This window comes from Sciurus vulgaris (assembly GCF_902686455.1).
Source record: "Sciurus vulgaris genome assembly, chromosome: 2".
NCBI lineage: Eukaryota > Metazoa > Chordata > Mammalia > Rodentia > Sciuridae > Sciurus > Sciurus vulgaris.
This window is the reverse complement of record NC_136462.1, coordinates 112,576,399-112,589,646: the sequence shown is the minus strand read 5'-3', so window position 1 is coordinate 112,589,646 and position 13,248 is coordinate 112,576,399. Positions and strand designations below refer to the sequence as shown.

Genomic DNA, 13,248 nt, shown 5'->3' with positions numbered 1-13,248 from the left:
ATTGGTTCTGGGGATTGAACCCAGGGGCACTTAAGCACTGAGCCTAATCCTCAGCCCTTTTTTGTATTTTATTTAGAGACAGGGTCTCTCTGAGTTGCTTAGAGTCTTGCTAAGTTGCTGAAGCTGGCTTTGAACTCTCCATTCTCCTGTCTCAGCCTTCTGAATTGCTAGGATTACAGGTATGTGCCACATTCCTGGCCTACATGTTATTTTATTTATTTATTTTTTCTTAGTTGGAGATGGACATAATACCTTTGTTTTTATTAATTAATTAATTTATTTATTTATTTGTTGGTGCTGGGGATTGAACCCAGGGCCTTGTGCTTGCAAGGCAAGCACTCTACCGACTGAGCTATCTCCCCAGCCCTATTTATTTATTTTTATATGGTGCTGACGATTGAATCCAGTGCCTCCACACATGCTAGTCAAGCGCTCTACCACTGAGCCACAACCCCCAGCCCATACATTTTATTCTTTTTTTAAATTTATTTTTATTGTAAACAAATGGGATACATGTTGTTTGTTTGTACATGGAGTAACAGCATACCATTTGCATAATCATACATTTACAAAGGGTAATGATGTTTGATTCATTGTTATTTTTTCCTTCCCCCGCACCCCTCTTTTCCCTCTATACAGTCCCTCCTTCCTCCATTCTTGCCCCCCTCTCATCCCCCATTATGTGTCATCATCCGCTTATCGGCAAGATCATTCGTCCTTTGGTTTTTTGAGATTGGCTTATCTCACTTAGCATGATATTCTCCAATTTCATCCATTTGCCTGCAAATGCTATAATTTTATTATTCTTTATAGCTGAGTAATATTCCATTGTATATATATATCTCACAGTTTCTTTATCCATTCATCAATTGAAGGACATCTAGGTTGGTTCCACAGTCTGGCTATTGTGAATTGAGCAGCTATGAACATTGATGTGGCTGTATCTCTGTAGTATGCTGATTTTAAGTCCTTTGGGTCTAGGCCGAGGAGTGGGATAGCTGGGTCAAATGGTGGGTCCACTCCAAGTTTTCTAAGGAATCTCCACACTGCTTTCCAGAGTGGCTGCACTACTTTGCAGCCCCACCAGCAATGTATGAGTGTACCTTTTCCCCCACATCCTCTCCAACACCTATTGTTGCTTATATTCTTGATAATCGCCATTCTAATTGGGGTGAGATGGAATCTTAGTGTAGTTTTGATTTGCATTTCTCTTATTACTAAATGTTGAACATTTTTTCATATGTTTGTTTATTGCTTGTAGCTCCTTCTGTGAAGCGTCTGTTCATATCCTTAGCCCATTTGATTGGGTTATTTGTATTCTTGGTGTAGAGTTTTTTGAGTTCTTTATATATTCTGGAAATTAGTGCTCTATCTGAAGTATGAATGGCAAAGATGTTCTCCCACTCTGTAGGCTCTCTCTTCGCATTGCTGATAGTTTCCTTTGCTGAGAGAAAGCTATTTAGTTTGAATCTATCCCAGTTATTGATTCTTGCTTTTATTTCTTGTGCTATGGGAGTCCTGTTAAGGAAGTCTGATCCTAAGTCAACAAGTTGAAGATTTGGACCTACTTTTTCTTCTATAAGATGAAGGGTCTCTGGACTGATTTCAAGGTCCTTGATCCATTGTGAGTTGATTTTTGTGCAGGGTGAGAGATAGCGGTTTAGTTTCATTCTGCTGCATTTAGATTTCCAGTTTTCCCAGCACCATTTGTTGAAGAGGCTATCTTTTCTCCATTGTATATTTTTGGCAACTTTGTCTAGTATTAGAAAATTGTATTTATTTGGGTTTGTGTCCATGTCCTGTATTATGTACCATTGATCTACCTGTCTATTTTGGTGCCAATACCATGCTGTTTTTGTTACTAATTTTTTTTTTTTTTTTTTTTTTTTTTTTTTTGCGGTGCTGGGGATTGAACCCAGGGCCTTAGTGCTTGCAAGGCAGGCACTCTACCAACTGAGCTATATCCCCAGCCCCGTTTTTGTTACTATTGCTTTGTAGTATAGTTGAAGTTCTGGTATTGCAATACCCCCTGTTTCATTCTTCCTGCTAAGGATTGTTTTAGCTATTCTGGGCTTCTTATTCTTCCAGATGAATTTCATGATTGCTTGCTCTATTTTTGTAAGGTACATAATTGGGATTTTAATTGGAATTGCACTGAATCTGCATAGCACTTTTGGTAGTATGGCCATTTTGACAATATTAAGTCTGCCTATCCAAGAACATGGGAGATCTTTTCATCTTCTAAGGTCTTCTCAATTTCTTTCTTCAGTGTTTTGAAGTTTTCATTGTAGAGATCTTTTACCTCTTTGGTTAGATTGATTCTCAAGTATTTTATTTTTTTTTGAGGCTATTGCAAATGGAGTTGTTTTCCTCATTTCCCTTTCAGCTGTTTCGTTGCTTGCATATAAAAATGCTTTAGATTTATGCGTGTTGATTTTATAGCCTGCTATTTTGCTGAATTCATTGATGAGGTCTAGAAGTTTTCTGGAGGAGGTTTTTGGATCCTCTAAATATAGAATCATGTCATCAGCAAATAGTGACAGCTTAAGTTCCTCTTTTCCTATTCGTATCCCTCATTTTATTCTTGAGACAGGATCTTACTAGTTGCTCAGACTGGTCTAGAACTTGTGATCCTTCTGCCTGAGCTTTCAGAGTTGCTGAGATTACAGGCATGCACTACTATACCTGGCTTCTGTCCTTATTGATTAAAATATAAATATTGGGTTTCTTAACATTTATATTTACATCCTGCCAGGGATGATTAATATCTGCTGATATAAAGGAATAGTGTTTAGCCATCAAGAAGAAATGTCATTATTCAGAAGACACCATGATTTCCAGAAGAACGAGGGTTCTCTGGAAGGCAGTACCAGAATTTCTGGTGGAGAAGAAGGTGAGATTTTTGTTTATCAAAAGGAGTCTTGAGTCAGAAAAAAGTAAAAAAAATACAGTTTTAAAATCAATAGACTTGAGTTCTATTTTCTTTTTGACTTGTTATGTGCCCCTGGTCCAATCTTTTAATGTACCTGTTTCCTCATCTGATCTGTAAAAATATTTCTTGGAGAAATTCATAATATTCACAATGTTGGGAGGTAGGATCTAGTATAAAATAAAAAAATAATTTTACATAGAATGAAGACACTAAAAGCTATGTGCCTTCAGTTAGGTAGTTCACAAAAGGTAAATAACAAGATAAGGAGACAGTTTCTCCAGTGAAATGGTTTGAGCTGGAGAATTGCACTTTGACTTTCTCTGTCAGAACTAAGAGCTTAATGCAGGTGTGATACAGAAATGTTCAGCTTCAAAGAGCTGATAAGATGTGACCACTGGTATTTGCCATCACTTTCCTGATAGAGAATCTATTTTATTACAAGGAAAACCTCAAATGGCCCTGTGCTTCTGAATCCAGAACTAGAGAAAATGATCAGATAGAAATCTGACTAGAGGTTATATATGTAATGCCACATGAAACAGAAGTCATAGGATGCCTCTGGAGATTCATTACTCTTTGTCTAGACACCAAGCTCGCCTCCATCTTATGGCTACTCAGACATATCCCAGAGAAAGGACCTAGCCCAACCTGTGAATTTAGGTCAGGGAATGTACGTGTGAAATAGAATATGTTCCTATGTCAAACAGTCAAGTAGTTGCCAAAGAATGGTCCCTCACATTTGAACCATTTCCAACACAAATGTTATTTAAACTTGATATCCATCCGTGCTCATATACCTCCTGGGAACCCTGTAGAGTAAGTTCCACAGTTTGAGTACCACTATAAGGCTTGTATCATCCAAAAACCTAATACAAAGTTTGTGATCCAATACAGGTTTCTTGTGTGCTGATGTAAATAGTTCAAGTATTCTGACTTGCGAGAGCATATTTTTAGAGGAAGCATTGAAACTACCAAATTTGTTTTGCTTGATATGAAATCACCACCAGTCTGATACCAAAGCCACATGACACTTGGTCACATGGCTGAGGAAAGGTTAACCTGAGTTGTGTACAGCTAACTTTGTTTTGTACTTTCTAGGGCAAAGTCTACATTGTTAATCAGGCAACCCCAGGGAATTCCTTTTTGAAGCTCAGTCAGTTGGATTAAACATTGCATAAATTTATAGAATATATCTACTGATACCTCTTTGTCAACTGTAATTTACTCTGCTTTGTAGGATTTTATGAAGATCCCATCCCAGTAAACAAAACTAGGTTGGGACTCAATCCAGATACTTATGGAATTAGTACTATGAATTCAATCCCAAGAATATAATGAAGTACCTGCCTTCAAAGAGCTCACTTGGGGATACAAGTTGGGGATACAAGGCTAAACACAAAACATCAACCCCAAAATAAAATCAAATTCTCGGTCATTCTGGGAATAATATAAGGATATATTATACAACATATAAAGATATACCCACATAAAACCACTAGAATAGATTTTAGTTTTACTTACAGTCCTATCTTTCCCCACTAGAATGGGAGCTCTATGAGAAAAGGAAAATTTTTATTTGTTCTATCCTATTTCCTCAGCACCTGGTATGTAACTTACGCTCAGTAAATATTTGTTGATTGAATGAATAAGTCAAGTCCCTGGAACACATAGAGAGAAAGCTTCCTGGAGCACTGGTGCCCCCAAGTGGGCCTTGACCTAACTACACTTTGATTCACCTTGCTCTAAAGCAATCTATAGAAATGTTCTCTATTTCTATAATAAGAAAGAAATGTGCATGTAATTGAAAAAGAGAAGGTGGGGTGGGATGAAAAGAATTTATATGTTAGGGTCCCTGGGGCCCTCCTGGCTCATTCCTGAGAAGTTTGCTCAATAATCAATGAATTTCAAACATTGTTTCAAAACAGAAAAAAACTGTTGTCAAACAAAACCCCAAATAAATGAAACAGATAAAAACAGATGCTCTGGTTGACTTAGGGGTGATGTAGCCTAGAAGGCAAAGGAGATCCATCTACTTGATTCCCTCACAATGATGACAGAGCTACATAGCTCCTGAGATATTCAAGGAACACAGTTTGAAAACCCTGTATTGAGCTAGGTGTGGTGGTGCACATGTCTGTAATCCTAGCTATTTGGGAGGATGAAGCAGGAGGATCCCAAATTTGAGGCCAGCCGGGGGGTTTAGGGAGACCCTGTCTCAAAATAAAAAAGGGCAGAGCACTTGCCTAGCATGCACAAGGTCCTAGGTTCAATCCTCAGCACCACATAAGTAAACAAATGAAGATACTACATTGAGGGAACTCTGTAGTCTCATCTCTCAAAATTCTTAAGTTAGCTGGGGAATGATCAGGTTTTGCTAATGGAAAACTTGAACTCCCTTCTGGTGTTTGCCACTTTAAGCTAAGGAAGTACCAGGAGTCAGTGCCCCAAGAGAAAAAGAACTGTGTGGTCTGGACCAAGACCAATGCCCCCTTTCATAGCCAGACCCAGGGAAGTAGAAGTCACATTTTTCTGGTGGGACACTGATGAGGGCAAACTTACTTGTGTGCCTTGGTGTTGACCTCAGTTTGTCTCTCTTTCCAGTCCCCTCTCCCCAAAGCTGAGAAGGCATTCAAGCTCACATGGCAATTTCTCTGGGGTTGAGAGTTGATCAGATTATTATACACAAGGTAAATAGGCTGGCACCAGCCCAGATAGAAGACTGGCCATACTCCACCTAGTGTAGCAGGTCCATCTGCTCTAGCGGTCCAAAGGAAGCAGGCCCTATAGACTGCACCCAAAAGGTAATAGAAGAGGGATTAATGAAGAGACTGATTTAAGAGACTTAAGGGTGTGATTAGATTTTTAAAACCTTCTAAAGACTGTAAAGAACTCAGGCACTAGCAACAGTTGAAAGCATTACCATCACTATGACTGAAAGAGCAAGAGGAACTGTCACCTTAACAGTTGTGAGGGTGGGAATCACGTGAAAATACCACGCCCATGCCACTAACAAGGAAACTAAGGATAAGAAGATAAAAGAACACAGGATATGCACTCCAGGAGGGAAGGAATTTCTTGAATGGGAAGTGCCTAATGGCTGCCAAGTCACTTGATTTTTGGAGTGGGTGCTGGGGATCAAACTCAGGGCCTCTTGCATGCTATGCCGAACTCTACCACTGAGTTACACACTCAACCTACCCACGCCACTTTAAAGACTCCCCTCCTGTCTCCCTTTGACTTTCCCTTCGACCACTGAAAATGACCAGAAGAGCTTAACTATGGCAGGTTGAGAAATCTCCGCACGCAGCTTTCGGCGACTTTCCAACTCTAGGAAGAAGAAGGTTCCACCAAAACTACGCGTTCGGACAGTTGGGGCTAACCGCTTGCCGTAGGACGCTGATTGGCGCCCAGGTTACCGCCCCCTTCCCTCGCCTCACGTTGGTGTCTCACGCACGCACACGCGGCGCGTGCCCACGCCCCCTCCCAGGGCCTAAGACGCAGGCGCGCGCACGCTCCCCGGGCCCGGTAGGCGGGGGGTGGGGGGTGGAGGGAAAGGGAGGAGGGATAAGTGTCTACTCAAGTGAGTAGACAGCGGTGGGACACGAAGAGCGCGAAGGCCTGGCTGACAGGCGTGTGAACCCTGCACTAGGCCTCGGGCAGGCGGGACGGTTCAGGACCAGTCAGCGCGCCCTCAGAGTAGGAGCCCAGCTGCTGAGATCCAGAGGTCAGCAAGGGGCGAAGCCCCGGCCTAGGCCCAGCGGAGATGTCCAGCTGCGGCGCTTGTACCTGCGGCGCAGCTGCCGCTCGGCTCATCACCACCTCGCTCGCCTCCGCGCAGAGAGGTAAGGAAGTAGTCCCATACCCGAGCCCTCGGCCTGGGAGCGTGGACCGGCTGGCGGGTGGGGACCCCGGGGAGGGCCCGAGGCGAACTCACTCGCGGGATGTGAGGGATTGCGAGGCGCTCTGCCCGGCTTCCACCCACACTTTCCCGTGGGATGGGGCTCTGCCAGCTTCTGGAGAAGGTGTTTCTCAAATGTGAAGAAAATCCTTGTGCTGTTGCCTGACCGCTCGCTTTTGGGCCTCCAGAGTTTGGGTTCGGGAACTCTGGAAGAGGCACGAAATGCTGCTCTCATTAAAAAGTGCCCTGAGAGCCCACTCGGTCCTTTCGGGGGCCACCGCCTGCGAATGCAGCTTCTCTTCCGGAGTCTGGCCGAAGCCCCCTTGGGCTATCGGGGGTACCGGGAGGGGCAGGGCAGAGGGGTTGTCACTTTTGGGGGTCTCGCGGGGCGCCCAGCTGGCGGTCCGGACGCGGGCCGCGCAACACTCGAGGTGTCATTGTGCGGCGGTCAACACCCGGACATAAACGGAGCTCGCAATACTTCCCAGCGCCAGGCAAAGCCCGGGGCCCGCAGGAAGCAGCCGGGGAGATGGGGGAAACTACCGGTGGAATTCTTTTTGGAATACTCGGCCATATCAACAGTCGTTTGCCGTCTTTCCCGAACTTGAGTCTTGATATCTTTAGAGTGGTTCTTGTTTACCTTTCCTTGTTTATCAGGAGCTGTGAAAGAGTGGCACATGAGCCAAGAAATTCCGGAAAAAGAAACCATCTTTCTCTTCCCCAAACCTATGAATATCAGACTTTGAGGCTAGATCCTATTATTGTCACTAACTTTCAGACTAATTCGTTTCGTTTTTAATCTGTCGCTTTATGATCCTTGGATAAATAAAACTCTCTCTTTCCTAATTTTTTTTTTTTTGGTTAATTATAACATCCTTATTGTATACTAAATGTTTATCCTGGCAGTTTATTATTAATGTGGGATGTGGGCACACGCATTTTGTAAAGTGATATATAAATGGGAGGGATGGACCTTAGTACTAAAGTATTATTAAAACTCAACAAGTAGATGTCCCAGTTCCAGAAATATTTGTAAACATTTTAAAATGACAGATATTTTAAACTCATTTATTTGACATACGTTTGTTGAAGGCCTATTATATTCCAGGACGTTTTGCTGCTGGAGGTAGTTGAATAAGTCCTGTATCTTCATGTTTAAATCTGGTGGAGTAGATGGTAATAGCATTTTAGGGGTGTATAAAGTATTTTTGGGGGGGGCAGGAACACCCTCATTTTTTTTTTTTTAATCATAGAAAGCAAGTTTTATTTAAAAGATGGAACAGAGATAGTCCCGAGCTGGGTGTGCGGGGAAGTGGGGGTATGCCCAGGGACACCTTCTTTGAAAAAAGTTCTTGATCTGTTCTAGTTAGGAATCCTTGAAAATTGTATGAATCATAGGAGATAGGCAACTATTTATTTCAAAAGTCACTTTTTCCTTAAATTTAAATACATTAATAGGTAAATCAACACAATGGCTTACGATCTACTTCTGTATCCATTAATGTAAGTTGCCAGAGGGTTTCAGAAGTACAGAACCATTGTTTTCATTGAAAAGGAGTAAACTAAGCTTCAAATATGAGACAGCACCCAGTATCATAGAATTTAATATTTTTATGTGACCGTGAAATGGGCGAATGATTTTCACATTCAAGACTTTCCTAAGCTTAACTACATAATTTTTTTTTTTTTTTCACCCTAATGAGTTTACTATATTTTTCCAGGCTGGTTTTTACTTCTGACAAGTGATCCTGCCTCTGCCTCCTGAGTGCTGGGACTACAGGTGTGCAGCACCACAGATGACTGAAATATTTCTTTTCTTTTTTTCTTTTTTAAATATTTTTTAGTAGTTAATGGACCTTTATTTTTCTTATTTATGCGCAGTGCGGAGAATCAAACCCAGTGCCTCACACATGCTAGGCAAGTGCTCTGCCTCTGAGCTACGCCTCAGCCCAAAATATTTATTTTCTATAGCAAAAAGCCTATATATATACAGCCTACAAGAGAGGACTTAATGCCAGGAGGATTATTTTTATTTAAGATTCTTAGAAAGAGGAAGAGGGGAAAGAGAAGGAAAAGTCAGGATTAAATTTTATTATTTATTCATATACACATTAGAGTTAAGAATTTCTCATCAAAATACTTGTAATTTGGGCTGGGGTTGTTGCTCAGTGATTGAGCACCTGTGTAGCATGTGTGAGGCTCTGGGTTTGATTCTCAGCACCACATATAAATAAATGAATAAAATAAAAGTTCAACAACAGCCAAAAACAAATAATTAAATTTTAAAACATATTTGTAATTTTCTAATGAGATGGTGGGAGAATTCTCAGTTCAATGAGTTAATAATAGAAGTGGCAATTGCAGAATTTCTGAAATAATTTCTATTTCCATGGGCCTACCAAGCTAGATTTAAAATTTTTTAAATGGTAGTTTGAAATTTTAGTAATTGTTATACTTGATACTGGATCTATTTTATTTTCCTGTTGGGCTATATATATCAAATTTAATGTTTTTCTGCCCTATTCTCTTCAAATATGAAAGCTATAGTAAAGAAGAAATCAAAAAAATTTTGCTAGTGTTTTTCAATTTTGATGTATATTTAACAACTTTGCATATCTGAGATCACATTGCATTCCAAATATGTACATTAAGAAATGCTTGATTCCATTTAAAATTTTTTTTGAATGACAATGCTTGGTCTGAATTTGTCTGTTTAAGACTAGAAATGTAGGGTGTAAATGAAGAGCTCAAACATGTTGGCATCCATAATTTTCATGATAGTTATGTAACGTACCTACCTTGGAACTTTTAGCTAGATTTTATTTATTTTATTGGTACATTATAATTGTACATCATAGTGGGGTCATTGTGACATATTTATACATGCAGCTAACATAATTTGATCAATTTCCACAGATCCTCCCTCTACTGGTCTTCCTTTATTATTATTATTATTATTATTATCATTTAAAAAAATTTTTTTGTGAGGCTTGAGGATTGAACCCAGCCTTGTGCATACTAGGCAAACACTCTACCTCTGAACTATATGCCCAGCCCCTATTATTATTTTTCAATTAGTGCATTATAATTATACATAAAAGTGGCATTCATTGTGACATAGTCATATATACAAGTACGTAGCATAATTTGGTCAGTTTTGTTTTCCAGTACCTCCCTTTGCTCTCTCCTTCCATTTCAGTCTTCCTTTACTTTATTGGTCTTTTCTATTTTTAGTGAGATCCCTGTTTTATTCCTTTTTTTTTTTTTTTTCTCTGTAGCTTTTGCATGTGAGAGAAAAATATTCTCCCTTCATTTTCTGAGTCTGGCTTATTTCACTTTTTGAGCCAGATTTAAATTATTTCTCTTTCCAGTCACATATAAGACAAATTAAATAAGGCAAAATGAATAAATGAGGAAGCATCTTTATTTCTGGCATTGCAGAACACCCCCCACGTCCTGCAGAGCTGAGAATTGAATCCGGAGCCTCCCACAAAACTTTTTTTTTTTTTTTGGTACTTGGAATTGAAGCCAGGGGTGCTGAACCACTGAGCCACATCCCAGCCCTTTTTTATGTTTTATTTTGAGACAGGGTCTCGATAAGTTGCTTAGGGTGTTGCTAAATTGCTGAAGCTGGTTTCAAACTTGCAATCCTCCTGCCTCAGACTCCCTTGCCTCTGGGATTACAGGTGGGTGCCAGTGTGCCTGGTTCCCACAAAAAATTTCTTAAGATTTCTCTGGCTGGGGATGTGATTGGTAGCAGAGTGCTTACAAGTGCTTACACACACACACACACACACACACACACACACACACACACACACACACACACACACACACACACACAGTTCTGACGATTTTTCTTGGGTAGCAGAATGCCTTAATGAAAATCCATCAAACATTTTTAAACTTGAAGAATGACATTACTTTATTAAAAATATTCAGAATTCCTGAAACAATAGTTTGGGCATAAAAATGGAAATTTGAGATTAATAAAGGGAGTAAAACATCTTTGAAGTTGCTGACATTATTTTTGAGTTTTTGTTGAAAAAATTTTTTTCAATTTGTGTTAGGAATTAATGACCAGTTTTGTTTTTGTTTTGCGGTACTGGGGATTGAACCCAGGGGGTCTCTACAACTGAGTTACATCCTCAGCTCTTTTTAATTTTTTTTATTCTGAGACAGGGTCTCACAAAGTTACTCAAATTTGGCAATCCTCCTGCCTTAACTGGAGCCACTGTGCCCAGCCAGAGACCAAGTTTTTTAAGCAGGAATTTAACTTGATTTACTGTTTTACCAAGTGTTAAACATACTTGTCAATAAAATAGATGGTAATTTTTAATTATTTTACACTATTTCTAAAATAAAGATTGATGTATTTTAAGGTAAATCATTTGTATGTTTTTGTAGAATCCTTAGTTCAAGATTAAGCATAGAAGTCAATACAGTATTTAAAGTTTGAGTAAATTACCCTCCTACTTCTTAATAGCCCTAAAATGGATGTGCCTAATTCTAATATTTATTTTTAAAAACAGTGTCCTGAAAGTCAGAAAGCTTTATCTGTGTGACAGAAGTTTTGAAAACAGTTTAACTTTTAACTGACTTTTATCATTGTTGCCAAGTAGTCTTGCAAAATATACTTTACAGAAATACTTGCCTTTTTTTGGCTTTCAGGGGTTCTTCACCTGAAGTTAATGTATTCCCAAAGGGTCTATGAGTAGGATTCAGAGATTCTGTGAACTTTGTTTTCACTAATCTCAACTGAACTATAGCGCTTCCTTCAATTATGAATATAGCAACAAATCACAGTAGTCTTAGAAGGATTTCTGAATTTGTCATTAGTCAAAATTGCAAATATTTTCATAGCACATTATAGTTGCTAATATCTCAAAGTCTGTACTTTTCGTTACTTCAGAATCATAGTAGTTATTAAAAGAGCTGTTAGATCTTATTGAATTTTGTTACTAAAGAAGCATATTTAAAGTCTTTTTTTGTTTTTTCTTCCAGTGGTGCTAAGGATCTAAGACAGGGTCTTGTGCATGCTATCCACTGAGCCACATTCCTGGCTCAAAAAATAGTTTGATAAGTATTTCAGTATGATTAATTACCTTTGTTCTACACTTTATGCATTTAAACATTATTCTGTAGAGGTATTTTGGACTAGATAGGGCAGTGAAGGGAAGGGAGAGTATATGAGGGGTAGGAATTATAGTAGAATGAATGGGACATTATTACCCTATGTGCATATGTGATTACATAACCTGTGTAACTCTGCATCATGTACAACCCGACAAATGAAAAGTTATACTCCATTTATGTATAATGAGTCAAAATGCATTCTACTGTCATATATAACTAATTAGAACAAATAAAAATATATTAAAACACCATTTTTCTAGGAAGAGATCAATCCAGAGGCTACATCAGACTGCCGAAGAGATTCATGGTTAAGACTCCCTGATTAATTTGCATCAATGCTTTATATTGAAATATTTCATTAAAATGAATGATTTAATGAATAGTACATAAGTCTTTCCTCCAATTTTTTGTTATCATAGTAAAAAACACATTTCTTATCTTAACCATTTTTAAATGTATAGTTTGGTGGTATTAAGTACGTTCACAGTGTTGTGCAACCAATACTACCATTCATGTCCATAACTCTTCTAGTAAAACTGAAACTATAACCATTGATATAATAACTCTCCATTTTTCCAGTTCCTAGCAACCACCATTCCACTTGCTATTTCTCTAATTTTGACTACCAAGTACTTCATAAGTGGAATAACACATGATTTTTAAAAAGAATAATTGAAATTTGTATACTTTGTCACATATATTACATATAATCAGATATACAGCTGTTGCTATCATGTGCTTATTCACGTAAGAATAAGAATATAGGGTGTAATTGATCTTTTAATAAAACCTACAGGTAGTCAGGCGCAGTGGCACACACCTGTAATCCCAGTGGCTCAGGAGGCTGAGACAGGAGGATGACAAGTTCAAAGCCAGCCTCAGCAACGGTGAGGCACTAAGCAACTCAGTGAGACCCTGTCTCTAAATAAAATACAGAATAGGGCTGGGGATGTGGCTCAGTAGTTGAGTGCCCCTGAGTTCAATCCCTGGTACCAAAAAAACAAAAACAAAAAAACCTACAGGTAAAGCAGATGTTGAACACTTCTCACATTTTAAAAGAGCCACACATTGTTATATGGGGTGGGTGTTTTACCTCACTTTGGAAGAATAGTTCCAGAAATAATTTCTTTGCTTACTAAGAGTCTTTCAGAGGCTGTGCCTGGTGGTTTTTTGAGAGGACTTTGACTTTTGATGGTATCACTGTTTTCTCTATTAGTATGTACTATTGCTGTGAAAACTATAACTGTTTTCTACTTCCTTTATGCTCAAGGATTTTTGTTTC

General features: G+C 39.2%; 1 protein-coding gene across 1 annotated transcript in view; it reads left to right on the top strand.

Annotated features, from left to right (window-relative positions):
* Nucleotides 1–6,483: 6,483 nt before the first annotated feature.
* CLPX (caseinolytic mitochondrial matrix peptidase chaperone subunit X) overlaps nucleotides 6,484–13,248 on the top strand; it is a 40,450-nt gene continuing 33,685 nt past the window's right edge. The window contains exon 1 of the mRNA XM_079125665.1: nucleotides 6,484–6,774. Coding sequence (XP_078981791.1) covers nucleotides 6,696–6,774 — 79 coding nt within the window. The 5' untranslated portion in view covers nucleotides 6,484–6,695. The remainder of the gene's footprint in view (nucleotides 6,775–13,248) is intronic.